The 18,885-nt window shown below is 39.4% G+C and overlaps 1 protein-coding gene across 4 annotated transcripts in view; it reads left to right on the forward strand.

Moving 5' to 3' along the window:
- The window catches only part of gria1a (glutamate receptor, ionotropic, AMPA 1a), a 68,925-nt gene extending 56,378 nt beyond the window's left edge, over positions 1-12,547 (forward strand). The window contains exons 14-16 of one of the 4 annotated variants that reach the window (XM_020593653.1): positions 3,162-3,276; positions 7,382-7,516; positions 9,411-12,547. In XM_020593653.1, the coding sequence (XP_020449309.1) occupies positions 3,162-3,276; positions 7,382-7,516; positions 9,411-9,575 (415 nt within the window). In that variant the 3' untranslated portion in view covers positions 9,576-12,547. Of the gene's footprint in view, positions 1-2,291; positions 2,407-3,161; positions 3,277-7,381; positions 7,672-9,410 lie in introns of all 4 variants that reach the window. The other 3 variants (XM_020593666.1, XM_020593646.1, XM_020593660.1) reach the window with 3 other exon arrangements.
- Positions 12,548-18,885: the final 6,338 nt, after the last annotated feature.

The raw sequence follows: 18,885 nt of genomic DNA on the forward strand, positions 1-18,885 counted from the left end.
TCAAAGCACAGCTGTACCTAAAGCCTCACAGCCGCCACCATGGCTACACACTCTAGGGGTACCATACTGTGACTGGAGGACCACCAAAGAACCATCTCATTCATTTTTTCTAATACAGGTAACCAGTGGTGGAAGAAGGACTCTCAGATTCTTTACTTAAGTAAAGCATCAACACCACATAGTAAAAATACTCTGTCACATGTAAAAGTCTTGCATTGAAAATGTTACTTGAGTAAAAGTACATCAAAAATATACTCAAAGTACCAAAAGTCAAATCACTCATTATGCAAAATGGCATGTTTCACATTAATGTATATCATGTTAGTGGATTATAATTACTGAGGCATCATTATGTTAATCACATTTAATGCTTCAGCAGCTAAAGGCGAAGCTGATGTTAACTACCTTATACAGTATATATATATATATAATATGAAGTACACACTAGTGGGTAGCTTGTGAAATTCCCACCAGAAATCATTAACTTGTATTAGTATACGTTATTTTGTTTTATTAATCTGATTCTGAAATGTAACTAGTAACTAAGTTTATTAAATAAATGTAGTGAAGTAAAAAAAACAAAATTTGACTGTAAAATGTACTGAAATCAAAGTATGAAGTACTTAAATACAGTACTTGAATATATGTACTCAGTTACTTTCCACCTCTGCGTGTACTGTAACACACGTAAAAAGATTACTGGTGGTCTATACAGGTATGGAGGGACATAAACAGCACAAATGTTACTTTGCCTGTGTAATGTTAGAAAATCTGTCATGTAAAGGTTTTGTTACATCACATTTAGATGACTGCCAATAGCATATTCACCATTTCCAATTCTACAGTAAATGTTTACCATAACCTTGACATTAAAATGCATTTAGTGTGAAACACAAGCTTCAAAACTGGAGAATAACAGCAGTAGCTTAATGCATCAAAATTAACTTTGTGCAGAATGAAAACTATTGTAGTATTCCATTAAGCATGTAATGTTATTTGATCACATCTGATTGATATCCGGTCTTCTAAGTAAGGAAACACTGGGGCTGATACCTTACCAACAGATCCTGAGATCAAATATTTGATTCGACTGTTTATACTGCAGTGCAGGCTTATTTGAAAGTAGCACTTTGAAAACAATGATGCTCAAACGACATAACTCTTTATTTTACAGGAGTATCTTCAAAGAACACTTTCTAATGTTCTGTGTATATTCTGTGGCCCCTGCTTCATTTCTTACATGTACAATGTCCAGCCACCTCCATGCCTGCTTGACTGTTTACCCCATTCTACCTAACATGCAGTAGCCTCCCTGACATCTGCTCGCCTCGTAACAGCTGACCGCACTAACCAACGACCTGCAGGTCTCCCGACCATCCATGTCCACACACTTTGATTTCTTTCTTTGTGTCTGAGTTGGCTGGGCTGAGAAAGAATTCAGAGGTTTTACCAGCTCTGAGGACACCTGTGTTCCCTACAGCTGTGTTGTGCACTTTAAGGTTGGGGATAAAGGCTCTTCTGCATCTGCTGGCGAGAAAGGCAAAATATAACCAAACTAAATCCCTGCTGCACTGAAGAGCTGACACTGATTAGAGAGAAAAGATAAGGTAACTGTCAAAGGCCATGATCACAACTTCTTTTTATGCAAATTCTGATTACTGATTCTGCCTTTCTGTGATTTGTGGATGGAGAGAGTCTTTGTCCATGGCCTGTCAGCTATAGGAAATACATACACACTCTCACCGGAGAGAGAGAGAGAGAGAGCAATCCTTGGGAGATGTTTTGAGTCCAGAACTCTATGTATAGTTGGTCACACAGTTCCTTTCAGCCTGTTTGAGAGAAACATGTTGTTAAAGTGAACCTGATAGTTAAAACATTCATTTGTTAGAAATTAATCAGCAGGGCCTTCTATTCACCAGGATGCCATTATGGCTTGAATATTGATAGTTACCATAGCAATATGTATGCTGGTGCTGCTGAAAGGAAATTGCCATCTGTAGACAGACTTCCAGATCCAAGGCGTCTCCATTTCTAGTGTGTGCTCTGCCTCCCTCTGAGGCCCCTGCTTGGTAAAACCTGACTCTGTATGGGCGCTCAGCATTTCAGCCCATTGTAAATATACAACTAACCTGCATCTAAAGCCAGTGCTCCTGCTTCATATCAATAGTTTTATGCAGGAGTTTCTAACAGCAAGTGAATGTTGCCATAATCACCGCCACCATGCGACCAATCTCTTTATATCTGTCCCATAGAATGTTTCCTAATGGCTATTGTTTTATATTATTTTCAAGAAACCCAGTAAACCTGGCAGTGTTAAAACTGAACGAGCAGGGCCTCTTGGACAAATTGAAAAACAAGTGGTGGTACGACAAGGGAGAGTGCGGCAGCGGGGGCGGGGACTCCAAGGTCAGAGCCAGTTTGATAAACCCTGCGGGTAACCCACCACCACTGGGCGTGGAGGGGGTTGTGGGGAGGGGAGTAACCGGCAATCCCACACTGCATTACCCGGCAACACTTAATCTCTCTGCGGTCTGGGGAATCGCAGCGGGAATGAGCAACGGAGGGAGATGATCCTTTGGCCAGCGGTGGCTAAATGTGAAAACCACTGAGGGTGAAATTTTGTATCATCTCCTGTGCTTAAACAAATCCAAAAATTGATCAGTGTCTTTTAATTAAACCAGCTGAGTCCCTTGTGCTGAATGATATTTTGAGACAGCATGCATCCATTTAGTGGATGCATAGTTTAGTCTGGTTTAGTTCAAATTTGGCTCTTTACTGCACATTTTTACATCTTGTGGCTATTTACAATTAAGATACCTGTATAATATAAGTGAGGGTAAGCAGTGTGCCGGTTATCCAAAGTGATATAGTAATACACATCTACTGCCTTAGGGAGCAAGACAGCCAAGCTAGATGGAGTATTAATGCATATCACTTTGACTCTGATGTTTCTAATGATGTTTATGCTATATACCTATGTGTGTGTTGTGTGTGTGTGTGTGTGTGTGTGTGGTGTGTGAGAAGTTATTTTTATTTTTTACCTATAAGCAAACTCAAGCAATGTGTGTACAGTATGTATTTGCTGCTTTGTGTTTCTGAATTAATAACATAAAATAACATGGTATAATATGTTATTTATGTTATTTCCTTATGGTTGGAAGAATCCCAGTAAACCTAGCGGTGTTGAAACTCAATGAGCAAGCCATCTTAGACAAACTGAAAAACAAATGGTGGTACGATAAAGGGGAGTGTGGCAGCAAGGACGCCGGAAGAAAGGTTAGTCTTCAACCCAAACCTGTCACCTCACAGCACCTCCCAGCACAACCCTGCCCTGATCCTAGACCAGCCCCAGGTCCAGCCCTCAGCCTCTATTACACTGAGCAAAACTCCCCATGTGGCTCTGGCATGTACTGCCATATTGGTCCAAACATAAGATGACCACCTATTTTGTAAAAAGAACTTTTAGGATGATAAGATGAGAAACATTAAATTGACCTGAGACTGTTTCTAACATGTATTTTTACACTTAAATAAAGATACAGTTAATTACTAAATAACAAAATAATCAACAGTAATACTAAAATGTGTTTGCACGCATAAATAAAACAGTTTGGGATCAACAGTTCACTGACTGAAAATAATAATAAATCATTTAATCAATCTACTAAAAAGACAAGCTTTTCAGCTTTAATAATAGACACATTATGAGACAATGGGGCCCGTTGCACACATGAGGGGGCCCCTAAAGCTCAAGCAGCAAGACTCAGATTGAGCAAATGATTTAGAGTAGGTTTGTGGCTTTTTATGTTTGCTTTGTGTTTGGTTTTGGTTTGCTTTGATTTTTTTGTATCTGTTTTTAATCATTGTGTGTTCGTGCTTACTCGTTTTGTATGTATCTCCTTATAGTCATTTTGCAACTATATTTTATTTGTTGTGCATTTCTTTGTAGTTGTTATGTCTTTTTGTTATTTGGTATACCTTTGTAGTCATTTTGCTGTGTTTTGGGTTCCATTTTGTCTCTTTTTAGTCTTTTTTTTGCCTCATTTTTGTGGTTTTGTAATTGTTTTGCATCTACACACACATGCAGATTGGGCATTATTATATTATATATTATTATACTATATATTTTAGTTAGTTTGTTTCAATATGAATCACTCTGAAAGTAGTTTGTATAGATCTCCTTCCCAAGGAGAAAAAAAAGAATAAGCAAATGAGATGCAGAAGAACATGATGGTGAGAGATAATAACATGAGGCTATTGAATTTTGCTGAACCCTTCAAACATGTTGCATAGCCTTTGCTTTCTGGCTCATATAATAATCATACCCCATCTCTTTCACTGCACAGTGTACATGTATTGACCCTGTCAATCTCCTAGATCAGCCCAGAGACAGTCGGCCACTCTGATTGCCTGTATTTTCGGTTCTTCCACTGTCTCAAGAAGTAATTCTCCCTGACAAAAAAGCTTTTGCTCTTTGGCTCCGGTTCCTCTGTATGTGCTTGAATCATCAGCCAGCCTGCTGATCCTGTCACTACACAATCTTGTCTTCCGTTCCCCTGCTCATATCTAGATATTTAAGGGCAGGGATGTCAGACCCTGTGCCATGATGGGCTGTCCCATTTTATAAATATTTGCTGAATATATTTTGAGAGCTTGCTAAAGAGGCGTTCAATTTAAGGAGTGATTCAATAGAAGACACTGGCAGTGGACAGACCGATCTCACAAATTTATGTTTAAGTGTGGTTTGGTGAAATTTTAAATTCCTGATTAACAACTTTATTTGGGAACATAATTCTTATCAAAGGATAATTTGGCATTTTGGAAAATATGCTTGTTCACTTTTTTGCTGAAACTTTGATGAGAGGCTTGATAAAGCTCTCATATCTATATGTTAGCTGTGTCACTACAGATGGTTAGATTAGCTGAGCATAAAGACTACAAACAGGGAAATAGCTAGCTTGGTTCTGTCCAACACTTGTTTAAGTTATACAAAAGCCAAAGTGGCCAAGAAATAGTCTTGCACATAAACCTCAGTAAAGCCACATGTGATAAAAGGAATAAAAATCTTCTCATCAAAGTCTTGACAATACAAAATCATCCATTGCCTATACCGCTTGATCCTGAAGGGGGTCGTAGGGGGTCTGGAGCCTATTCCAGCTGACATTGGGCGAGAGGCAGGGTACACCCTGGACAGTCTGTCACAAGACTGACACTTAGAGACAAACAACCACACACTCACTCCTAGGGCAATATAGAGTCGCCAGTCAACCTAAGCTGCATGCTTTTGGACTGTGGGAGGAAGCCGGAGTACCGGAGGGAACCCACACAGGCACAGGGAGAACATGGAGACTCCACACAGAAAGGCCCTGGGTCGGCCGCAGCTCGAACCCAGAACATTCTTGCTGTGAGGCGACAGCACTAACCCACTAACTAAGCCACCCCAATGCAAACCCAATTTTCCAGAATGCAATAAAAATTTAAATTTGTGATTTGTTAATTTGCTTGAACCTTTGTTTCACTGACAAAAGTACAAAGAATGGTTTTCCGTGTTTTTACTGACCAACTTAATTGCATTAGAAACACATTTAGAATTTATGAATTTAGCCACATGGGCTGGGGAACACTTTGGAAAACCATTGTCACTTAACACAGTCTGCCACAGCATCCAGATGAAACAACCTGAAACTCTAAACAGCTCTGAGCTGCTTGACGGTAGCATTTTATTTTGGTTGCTATTAATTGTATTATTAAATAGAAGGTTTGACACAAACAATTTGACAAAAAATATTATAAGTAACTTGGTAGGTAACTTGGTGCAAGTCTAGCAGTATATATCCAGGTGATGAACATAAAATCAGACTAGAAGAAGACATTCACCTCATTTCTTCATAATACAACACATTTTCCCTAGCATTAGAAGCACTTTTATACCACATAATACCACTGTACTGTATACAGCAGAATGTATTTGGCCCAAACATAGACTAAATATATTCAAATGCAAATTTGCCCATGGGGTTCAAGTGTACTGTATTTATCTAAGTGAACAGATAAATAAAAGCTGGAATTTCATTAGTGTCTAGAGATCACTGGGGCTGGGGCATAATAAAGCGTGAGCAGAATAACTTTCCATGTGGCATTAAAATTCTTCTAGTGACACAAAGGTATTCCCTAAACAGATTTACATGAAATATCATTCTAGTTATTCCGTGTTGTTCCATGAGAGCCTGTTGGCTGGCTGATTTAAGACATAATTATTCACTGTCATTACTGACTATAAATACACATAAATGTAAGTAGGTGCCATTGCGATAAAGAACGATGACACAATGTCAAACTAAAGACTTTGTGCTGTTGCTGCATGACTGCATGTGTTGTGTGGTGTTTATACATATTGTCTCTAAGTCCTCCCTCACAAAATGTAATTATGAGTAGGAGAATTTTCACTTACAGACATTGTTTTAAATGTTGAGAAATGCATAAATATTGTCAGTCGTGAAATATAAAGCAGTGTCTATCTATATCTGGAGCCTGTCTCACATGTCCAAAGCAAATATCTGTTTTTCCTGGAGCCCGTGTGGTTCTGGAGGTGAGTCTCACAAAGCTGGTAACCGACACAGTTGAACAAGAGGTGGGACATAAATAGACATAAATAGGTTTGTCTTCTTCTCTTATCAAGAACAAAAATTACATGGGAAATAAATATGAGGAACAACGAAAAAGTTTCAAAGTCATCTAAATGTAGCATGAATAAATCACTGTTAGCTCATTTTATATGTGTAGACCTTCTTCTTTTTAATTAAAAGACTGATCCATTCTCATTAGAAGGAGCACAGTCAGAATACTTAGCGTTTTTATGATACTTCCATCTATTATTATTATTATTATATAATGCGTGTAAGGACAAAACTTAGGTTCAATGCTAACTATTTTTGTGAAACTGAAACATCCAAAGCTATCCTTCTAAAATATCAAATCCTACAGTACCTTGTGAGACAGGCCTCAAAAGAATGTTTATTGTTACTGTTTTGTTTTTGTGTGGCATTGTGTGTGTTCTGTGCTTTAAATCTACTGTATGAATGGACTTTGTGTGTGTCTAATTTGTTTGACTCATCTGTATGCTGTATGTGAGTGTGAATGTGTACTCTTAGGTATGTATGGGTTTATGTATGCTTGTGTGTCATTTGGTTGTAATGCATTTGAGTCCTTGCACTTGTGATTCTTCTTGATTCCTGTGAGACTAATGTTTGTCTACAGTTACATGTGTGTGAATCAGTGTCTGTCGTTATATGTAGTGTATTTACATCTACGGTCTTATTTTAGTGCTCTGCCTGACTGTCACTCCTCACTACTTTGCTGTCCCCCCCCCTCCACCCTCCAGGACAAGACAAGCGCTCTGAGCCTCAGCAATGTGGCGGGAGTCTTCTACATCCTGATCGGTGGCCTGGGCCTGGCCATGCTGGTGGCACTGGTGGAGTTCTGCTACAAGTCCAGGGCCGAGTCGAGCCGAATGAAGGTGTCCACCGCGCGAGCTGCTGCCGCCACAGCCGCTCAGGCCTTTCACTGCTCAGCCTTAGACAGTGGTGCTAGTGCCCCCTACACAGAGCTGCAGAGCTACGGCCTGTACGCCAACAACACTGTTAAGATATAAGGGCAGAGCACAGCCACGGGGTAGGAAATGCTCTGATAAAGCCATGATGATGATGATGATAATGATGATGATGATGATGATGACATCCACCTCCTCACTTCCGCCCATCTAACCGTGATCACAGTAGGGCCTTTCAAGGCTTCCACCGCAGTGCAAATGCTCTCCTGTACCTCTCTCTACCTCTGCCGCTCCCTCACTCAGTCTTTACGTCACTGACCTGCAGTGCTGTCGAATCACTTGATTTTAAATTGCCCTTATGTCTGTTTCATGTGTTCATGTTCTGAGGTTTACACTTGAAGCACAGCCAACCGGATCTGTTAATTGCCAGGACTGGTTACCATATACTGTTCTTCATTAGTTTGCCTTTAAAGTTCCCTCTAGAATTCAGTGAAAGAAAACACTTCCCATTGCACTGTTTCATGATGTATGTATATCTGCTTTGTTAAATACACATTTCACTTTCTTATTAGAAATATTCCTCAGGCCCCTAGTTTAATCTCGAATTGTGTAGAACATATTCACAAATGAAGGCATTTTCCCATGCAGAACAAGTATAAAGGCAATTTGAATCACAGTGGTACATCTATCTACATCTGTCGCTCTGAGCAGATCTCTTCCCTGCTCCTTCCTCTCTTTTTGCTGACTGTCTTGCAAATGCAGGGCCCATTGTGGTGAACATCCTTTATATGTTATACCATAAGGCAGGCCGGGTGCGGCTCACATGTTTCCATTACTGCTTTAACATAGAATAGTCTATCTCAAAATGTTTTATGTGCAGAAATCTCAAAGTATAGACTTGTTGCTTTATTCTTTAGTGGGAGATGTGAGGTTTCTCCTCCAAAATGAGTGGAACTGTAGCTGTTAGTCATCTGCTGCATGGTTCAATTTACTACAACCTTTATTCATTCTTCCAACATCAAAGCCCCTGGAGGTGCACTGATACACTCTTCATGTAGACAGTAAAAAAGCAAGACAGGGCCAAGATGAGGAGTGATCTTCTACATGAATCTCATATGTTTTAATCAGCCCATGAAGTGGCACCTGGAATATATTAGTCCAGTGGCGTCTTTATGCTGTTTGGTCTGAATAAAAAAACAGTAACACCATTCCAATTAGAGGCCAGTGTAAATCTCCAGGCCCTATGCAACACTCACCAGTTGCTCCAGATCGCACTCAATTTGCCTAATTTAATAAACTATAGAATAGGGGGATGCATACTGCCACCAAAGAGCACATGTGCCCACAAACACACATGCCTTAGACATCATTAGGCCAGCTTTGAAGCCCAGTGGATTTGACTGCGCTAGACTGGACAATGAAGCTATTAAACCACTGAGTGAAACGTCACCTCCCTTCCTTCTCTGCTCCTACTGCTACTAATGCACAGTGGCCAGCAGCGCGGTTTACCACCCCCGAATATCACTCAGGCCCAGATAAAGATTGTGAAAACCAGCGCCCTGTGACTCCTGACAGCTCATTCTGCTCCCGAATGCCTTTGCGTGTCAGCACCACACTGAGATAGTGATATAAACAGCTGCTTATGTGCATATATTTATACAATATAGGGACCATAGAAATTGTATTATGTCCTACAGGTTTCTCTATATTCCTCTATAGCTAAAATCAATATTAATTCTGTGTGCTGCTCTAACTCTTGCATAAGCTTCCTTTGTTGTGATTAGGCTATACTGTAAGGCACGTGTGAGAGATAGACAGATATCTGGTCTGCAGACTAACTGAAATCTCTTTGTTTCTACAGCAATCCATCAACGACGCCATGCACTGCTCCACCCTGACCAGGGGTGGCAATGGGAGCGGCGGAGAGAACGGACGAATCCTCACCCACGACTTCCCCAAGACCGTTCAGACACTGCCCTGCATGAGCCACACCGCCAGCATGGGGCTGGGTGCCTCAGGCATGTGATCACCACGCCACTGTGCTGGTGGTGAGAAATAGGCAGTGTGGGGCAGAAGACTCTACGGACCTTAAAAGTCATGGCTGTCTGGTTTGCCCCATCTGTTCTCCGACCCGTATAAGACTTTACTTACTGCCAAAACGCACTCTCAAACTGCTCCTTACAAACTACAAACAGACTTGCAACATTTTTTAATAAGTGGATGTTTGAAAAAGAGATATTGAAAAAAAAGTGCTGCAATAAAGAAGCCGTCAACGGGGTGTGTTTTTGAATTTTTTATAGTGTTCATTTATGTGGAAAAAATAAACTTTATTCTTCAGTGTGACGCCTGCGCTGTGCCATTTCAATGGAGCTGTTAGTCTGCGTGTGCAATATCTTCACCTCCACTGCTGACTATGTACTACCTACATGCTTTCTGATAGCTGATGGAACATGTTTTTGCACAGACGTGGCAGACGAGGACAAACGCTTGTGACTACTATGATAATTTGATATTGTTTTGGGACGTTCCCACTCTCATTCTCACATTTCTGCACCGTTTTGGAAGGACAAAGTGCTCTGTGTAGCATAGCTAGTTTTTATGACATAGTACACAGTTTACACTGTTGTTTATACACTGCAAAGAGCTTTGTCAAAAATAGTTTGATTTGATTTGTCCTTGACGAATAGTTGCTGTTTAAATCAGCGTTTGACTGGGCTACAACAAACATGCATTGCTGCTACACCTCATTTAACACATCATGTCTTGTCTTTGTGCCATATGACCATTTTCACAAATGCATATACAGTACATACACTATACAGTTGTTGCTACTGTTTTTTTGTTTGTTTGTTTTTTGGCCAACATATAGTGAGTTTCAATATTTAATTATCACAAAGCATCAGAGGGCAGATACAGAAATGTTCACTTTGGCCTTGGCATGAAAGCTTAGACAACAAAGAAAACACACAGACACACTAATATGTGGCTATGTACAGTACTGAGTGACCTGACACTGTATTTTACTGTTGTGACATTCATAGCACATTTATTGACATACTACAAAGTCTAGAACAAAGATTTAAAAATTCAGATATAATCTGGAGAGAATATTCTTCAAATTATTGTTAGAGCTGGTGCTGCCTAATCCACCCACTCCTGTGATGTATTTCCAGCTGTATTCAGTTTTAATGAAATGGGCAGTGCAGCTACTCGCTCTAAATTTGTTGAGAACGGCGTATCCCCTGTAGATTGTACATGGCCTATAAAGGGAAAGCTGGCCTCCTCTCACTGTTGCTGGCTAGCACAGGAAGGAGGCGGGATTGAAACACTTGGTGTGACTGACAGATTCACAGTTAGTAGTTTCTGTGTTTATTGGAAGTCAAGATTACAGTGGTCGCTGCACAGTTCTGCTGTAGAGTTCTCCTTTTCAGATTGGGTCAAGTAAACAGGAATTAGAGTGGCAAACCCTGGACAGTAGTGGGCAGAAGTGTCAAAAAGCAGACAGCCTGGGTTTGGTATGTAGGCCTTAAAGGAAAATTCTACACCCAAACATTTCACCACTGGAAACAAAGTGACTTTTGATGATGTACTTTGCATTTCTCTATTCTGTTCTATTGGATATTTGAGAGCACAGAGAAAAAATAAGGCTGACATTTCTTATTGTCTTCAAATCCCACAAAAGCACAATGTATCGTCACATAAAAACATGTTTTCTCATTCAACTTCTTACATTGAGGAATGAGACCTACTGTGCGCATTATTTTCTGCCAAAGTTTGAATTGTTTTTGTTATTTCACATGAAGGATTGAAGCATTTTGGTCATGTCTGTGCTCATCTAACTTGTTTCAAGTGAGCAAGAGAAGGTGAAGTCGTTGCTGTGTTGTTATAATAAGTCACAGTATATCAGACTTTGACTACACATGCAGTAATTTTTTGTAAGGTTCTTTTTTTTTGTCTTTTGTGGGATTTGCCATCAATAAGAAAAATATGCATATCCTTTAAACTCGCCAGCTCTTGCAACTTAAAATTGTCAAAGAAGAAGAGAAACTAATAACAGTTTTCCACAACACATCCCAGCCAGATGCTGAAGGGTTCATTGTGTGCCTTCTTCCAATATAAAAATCTCACCCCTGTCCTCTTACCTATCTATCTCAGCTATTTCAGGTATCTTGATTGTGACAAAGACTTCAAGAAAATATAGGAAATCCTTAAGTCTAAGTGCTTGAATTATGTTGAGGGAAATGTGGGTGTATCAATATTTCCTCACAACATTTGTCCTGAAATGCACTGAACATCATCATCACACATGGTCCAGCTGCAGTGTTCAAAGGTGTGATTTGACTTTAAGGTGACTGGAAGGCTGTTGCTCAAAATGGGATTTTTGCTGCTGCTGGATGCCAGAGGTCAGCTTTAGATTATGTACCACACTCTTTAGCTGAGCACTCATTTCACAGCAGAGGCCACGCGCCCACACTAAGGCAGTGTTCATTCCCTGCTTTCAAAATTGGTTGTGTGCTATTTTTCTTCTACTCTGAGTTTCCGCTTTAAAACGGTACCAAATCTAATGTATGATCTCTTGTCTTTCTTTACATTGTCATACAAGCAAGAAAACTGGACATATTTTACTGATTTCATACATATCTCCACTTCTTATGTACTGTATATAAAAGGCTTTTTTCGCTTCCTCAGTGAAAATGTTTGTTCTTCTAAAAATCATGCCTTAGTGTACCTGAATTAGTTACCTACCGCGTGAGTACTTTTCTTTCCCTCCTTCATCTATGCGTCTTTTTTTTCCAGATGTTGTGTTAATTAGGACATAGCACAACACTCTTCAGTGGAGGTTTTACCTTCAGAAAAATGTTTTATACGTCATAACAGATTTGTAAAATAATAATTATTTTTAAAAAAGCAAAAATAGACACTCAATGTTTGTATTACAAAGGAGACGTGGGGTGCCAGGAAAGTGTTATACACTTTGAGGAGTGTAAAAAAAAAAAATCAAACACAAAATGATGTTGAATAATCTGTAGATGCTAATGTTGTTTAAAGCCAGATTTGAGTTCATTATATTTTGATTTGTTGCGGTTTTAAAAATTATTTCCTGTTGGTGTTTTTAAGTGCTTGAAATTTAACAGAATTTGAATATTTCTTTGTCATTTTTCCATTTTCACAGTAGTTTTATTACTGGAATCTAGTCACAGTTTATTCACCGGAAACATTATTATTGTTGTTGTTTTTTTTACTTTAAAGGGGTGTTAATGAGTTTTAAAAATTAAAACAATGGTCAGTCAACGGGTTCACAGTTTAAAAAAGGAAAAAAAAAACACAAGCAAATACAGCTATTAGGAATCAGACTTTTGGAAAAAAAAAAACATTTTTCTAACCAAAGTGTCTTGAAAGGAAGTCATCATGCTTTTGTAACCCAATAAAGGAATAAACTCTGTATATTTGTTCAATGTTATTTCCATGGGAGTCGTATACCTCACTCCATGCCTCGGGTGAATAGGATGTGACTTTAGATATTACAAGCGGAGAAGGATAAAGTGCCGCCTGCATCTGAAAGGGATGCAGAAATCCAAAAATAAATAAATAATTAAAAACCTCAAGCAGTCTGTCTTATGTAAAAGGAGAAAAAGAAAAAGCCATTTTCACAAACAAACAATTAAAAACACCCAACTTATGTTGACTTAATTAGTCCGTTTTGCTCAAATTAAAGCAGCTGTAACTTACTTTTGACCATTAGAGAGCAAGTTAGAATCAAAACAAATTCAAGCGGTATCCCCTCCTCTTCCCCCTCCTGCCCTGTATGTGAAACAATGTCATATGTGGTCACAACAGCCAGAGACAGACTCGACAGTAATAGTCGGCTGGCTCCAGAACTAACACGTATGGAATATATCCCATAGAGCCCGTGTTTCCTGTGCTATTGTAACAACTAACCTCCTTTTTCCTACCTAAAGCAGTAGCACAAGCAAATTACACAAAGGAATGTTTTTTTCCCAGCAATATTGATACAATACTAATGTTTTAGCCACTATTGCATTGTCTTCAGTGCTACATACTTGACACACAAGGTAATCGTATATGTGAAACAAGAGAAATTACGTTATGCTTTGATAGCTGAACAAACTTCGCACTTTTCTAGTTGTGTTGTTGGTGTAAATTTTAACATCTTCTAACTAAAATGTTACATGGACTGCTGTGTCATGTCTGACACAAAGTGAACCAAAACCAAGCAATAATTAGCAAAATGACTTCAATCTGCTAATCAAGGAAAACACACTGTTTTCAGCTAATTGGACAACAAAATGCTAACACTGCAGTCAGGTGGAGTGACTCCAAATTACAACCAGAATAATTCAATACAAATGTACAAAACTGAAATGCTAACATTAGCTTGCTGATGATGCTGACATATACGATACATTAGCTAGCTATATATGTGTCTAGCAGGAAGAAAGCCACATCTGCATCAAAGTTTAGTCCTTCAGATGCTTTTAATGCTCTCCATCTCTGATGTGCCAGGCCAGTGTTAATGCTGGGGTTGCCTTGTTCATTGCCGCACTCTTTTTGTGCTACAGAACACGGCCTCTTAAGTCTAACAGGCAGGTCTACTCCCATCCTGGGTTGTACCTCCACAGAGAACCTCCACGGTCCATCTTTGAAATGAGCCATACTGGTTTGACAAATGCATCTTAAAAACCTCAGATCAGTGAGGGTGTGGAAGAAGTGCAGTGTGGACCTCATCACTCCCTGCAGGGAACAGCAAGGTCAGCACAGCATGAATTGAATGTCATTTGTGTGTATCAGCAAACTTATTTGACTGTCTGAACTCGCTCGCAGGCTTTTTTCATTGAAGCAGAAACAGGAAATGACTAATATAGTTGTGTATGTTTTCTTTTTTCTATTATTCTGTTTTCCTCAGCAACTTTCAAAACAATATTCCTCAAACTCTGAAATCCTTAGTGCACCTTTGTGCACATTTAGAATGATGATGACAAGTCAAAGCAATATAGCCTTGACTGTCTGAGACAGGTACATTTATAGTGATGATCATTTTGAGTTTCATCAAAACTGCACTTCTCTAATCCTCCACCTATTTGTTATGAAACGCCTGTGGTGTTTCTATTCACAGGAAAGTTGCTCCAAACACATACTGACATGCAATTGAAGCTGTTGGTAGATAAATCTTCGGTGCACCTCAATGTGCACACACTCTACTTGATGATTCATTTATTTGCCTGTATTTCTCTACTCATTTTCTTGCCTGCTATGCAGATTCCATCTGTGTGCATAAGGGGTGAAAACGAAAAATATCTTACATTGCCTGCAGGAAACATTTCATGCAGCAGTCATCTCTTATAGTCTTGTTGAGCGTGAAAGAAGGAGTTATTATTATGATGAATATACAAATTTAGAATGTGTCATTGTGTGCTGTAATGCGTACTGTGTTCACGTACGTTTGTGTGTGTGCACTGTGTGTTAGAGGAGATCGAGATAGCAGGGTGTCATGCTGTGTCACACCCCATGATTAGTGACATCAACAGCCAGAGAGCCCCACTCTTTCTCATGCTGACAGCCAAAGGCCTGCAGTATAATTAACATCTCTCGTTCTGATGTTCTTTTGCTTTCTCTTTGCCAAGCTAGGTGTTATAATACTCACAAGATATTTTGCATTTTTGTTTACCACGTCTCACCCTGTGAGACTTGTCAAAATCATAAATGTGATTTCCGTTCACACCGAACACACAGGTCTTTACTAAATTCCAATGATTGCTATAGCTCTGTTATGTACAGAAGAGGATTAGGGCCACTGTAAGAAACTGAAGTGAGTTTTTTTTTTTTTCACAATTCTGGGATCAAAGACAGAATTCTAAAAAATAAAATAAAATAAAACGAAAGTTTAAAAAGTCTAAACTCAAATAAAATGTTTAAAGAGACCCTCATCCTCTTCCACAGTTATATTCCCTAAACTGCCCACTGGACTTAAGAAGTCACTGATGTTCTGAGCTCACATTTTAGATGAAATTTATCTCAGGAGAATGAAATTATATCCCCAGGTTTTAAGGGCCCAAGTAATCAGTCCCTATCTAAAATTAAATCTGGATGCATCACCTGTCCTGAATCTTTGAGGGCCAGTAAATCATGTCCTAAAATTATGATGTCTTATGAAACTATAATGACTTCAAGAGTACAATATCCAAAAGGATGTCTTTGACAGTAAAATAGAAAAGATTCTCAGAAACACCTGCAGGTATACTGATGATGGCGAAAGCAGCAGAAACATTATGTAGGGATGAAGAGGACATTTTCATGAGAAAACATAAAAGATGCTAAATGCAGAGACAGCAACAAAGAACAGAAAAGAACAGGGAGACTATCTTCCAGCCTGGAAAGTCATTGAAAGTGAAAGCTGCTTAATTGTATCCAGGTGCAGATTTCTCACATACTTTGTGTCTCTCATTTGAGAAGCAGCAGCATTCCTACACAAGTGGACACACACACACATACAGACTCAGACTAATAAGCATATTCACAGATTCTCTAATAGGTACAGTTGATTAGCAACAGGGCCGGATTCCAAGACACCTAGACAAACCCAGGTGTGGACTCACTCACTCACATGCACACAAAATATCTCATGGGTGAATTGGTTATAGAGAGGCTGTGTCACCAAAAATAATGAAATACCTAACCCAAAAATTGAAATCATTTAGTATTAAATTAACCAATAAATGTCTTGATGATGTTACACCTGAGCTGAATTTCCTATTTGTTCCAGTATAAAACTGCAGCAATATAACATCAGATCACTCCGATCAGCTGCAGTATCCAGTCACAGAATTATATTAAATGGGTGTGTTGGACTGTTGAGACTTAAGAGAAAGATGGTTTCTCGTGTCCTAGCTCAAATCGACTCCAGGCAGCATCCTCCCTCTTCTGAACAGAAATTGAGACGTCCTTCATGATTGTTGACTTGAATAATTTCTGAGTCACCCAAGGAGCACAGAGTGAAGAGGTGTGTAATAAGCTAATGAGAAGCACCTCAGGGAAGGAGTCAAAGTCCAAGGGTACATCCCAGTTTCCTTAACCTAAGACCCTTGAGCAAGGAGTCATGTTTTTTACCATCCAGACCTACCCTTTAATTACTGTGATTTAGATTTCATATTTATATAAAGACTTAGATTTTATTTATTTTAAGATTCACCATCTAGTTAAAAAATAGCAGATATGTATTTATTAGAAACGTTTTTCACTGCATGATCTGCTTTCCTATTTTAATATGTATTGTGAATAATAAGCATAGTGAGGGAGAGGAGGAAAGTCTGATGTTTTTCATTTACAGGGTTGGGGAAGCTTCTTTGAAAGCAAGGTTTTGCAAGCTACCAATTACTTCACACTGGAAGAAGTTTAACTACAGTTCTAAAGTTCTAAATCTTTAAAACTGCAGTTTGAATAAATTTAGGCAGCACTGATTTGTCTAAATGAAGCACAGAAATTAGTTTCAGCCTTTTGGGAAGATTTGAAAAGCCACATAAAATGCCAGTAGCAGGTCACAACAGATCAACAGATACAGCCTGGTCCCAGTTCCTGGACTGCTAGTGTGCAAAGGGTTAAGTGTCTCAGCAGTACTACATTTACACACAATTTAGTTTTTTTTTGTTTGTTTGTTTGTTTGCTTTGTTGACTGATCTGAGAACAGTATAAATACAACAGCTGCAGAACATTTCTCAATAATAATTTTTGGGATTGAGTATAAGAGATAATACCTAGGATTGTAATTAATGTGCACATGTGTTAATATTGTTTTGCTCCAGAAAAGATGGTGCTGGAAAGCTCTGGTGCCTGTGAAGGCATCGACGTTTGAATAACTAAGTTTGTGGGTGAAGTATTCCACGAACCTTTGGCCTCTTAGCATAAGCTACCTGTTGTCTTGTACATGGTAGCTGCGTGTGTCGTGCTTGTGAGTGTCATGGTGGTGCTCACTGATTTTTGCTGCAGGCATTCTGAACCAGGCCTGTTCCCAGTCTCTCTCCTCCTCATCCTTCGCATTACGAAGAGAGGTAGTCTAACTTTGTTACAATGTCTCCTCCTAATATGTGAGCCATGTTTTTCCAAATAGAGGAGGAAAGGAAATCAATAGTGGTGAAGACGTTGCTGCCAGTTTCTTTTGGAGGGACCGAGGAAACGTTTGCAGCTATCAGGGAAGAAATGCTTGCTCCTCTGTGGAACAGCTGCCTCAGTCTGTAGCAAAAGAACAAAATTGCACATGTCCTCATGGATGTTGACTTTTACTTATTATTTATATCTTTCAAGTCACTTGTAATTCACCTGTCTCCCTTTTTTTTTCCTTTTTTGCACCTGCCCCCTTGTTCCTCTATGTGTTACATACGCCCACAAGCAGCTGCAGGCAGTGGCTGCACACATTTTTGTGTGGGAGTTTTCTTGAGCAAAGACATACACACAGACATGGACATGGGTGCACAAAAGCTCGAGGACACACACACACACACATACTCCGCCCACAGAGATGCTGCAAGACTGAAGCCCTGTTTAATAGCGTGTAGCACCTCTTGTTTTTCATCCATCCAGCCTTCGGGCTGTTTCTCTTAGTCTCAGTGACTGGCACTCGCAGCAGGATGAGATCTGAAGGCAGCTAACGACACACTGGCAATACCTACAAATCGCTTCAGGACAGACTTAGTGCTTGGTTGAGTTCAAAACACATATACCAGTATATACTGTCTTTTCACCACACACACACACACACACTTGTTTTTGTCCCTACATACACTGTAGACTTACATTCATTTCCACTATTAACATCTAACCCTTACCCTGACCTTAAAGGATAAGGTCAGTAATTTCCTACATTAATAGTATTTTCAACGCTGGACTAAAGCCAACAATGAATTGCCTCTACCCCTAGTAAACGTCTGTCACTCAGGCAACATTTTTAACAAATATGCAGGTCTGGTGTTTTGTAATGAAGAAACGTGTCACCCAGTGCAGCCCCAGTGCAGCAGTGTGTTTCACTGATGTGTTTTTTGTGCTTTTGAGAGGTCTATGGCACAGGCAAATAAGCTAATATAGGTTGGAGACTGACAGACATTACCCAGGAGTAGAGGCAATTCATTGCTGGTTTTATTGTCTGTATAGGAAGTTTTGAAAATACTTACATAGAAAATGACTGGCCTTTAACCAAAGCAAACTCTGACAAACTATGTTGTGGGGACCAGTCCTCACAGGTGACGTCGGTCCACGTGATAGTAGCATGTTCCTGTTTTTTTTTTGTCTCTACAATTATAGAAAAACAAAAGGTCAAAGGTCAAAGT

The sequence above is a fragment of the Monopterus albus genome, unplaced genomic scaffold, assembly GCF_001952655.1.
Source record: "Monopterus albus unplaced genomic scaffold, M_albus_1.0 scaffold2.1, whole genome shotgun sequence".
NCBI classification, from domain to species: Eukaryota; Metazoa; Chordata; class Actinopteri; order Synbranchiformes; family Synbranchidae; genus Monopterus; species Monopterus albus.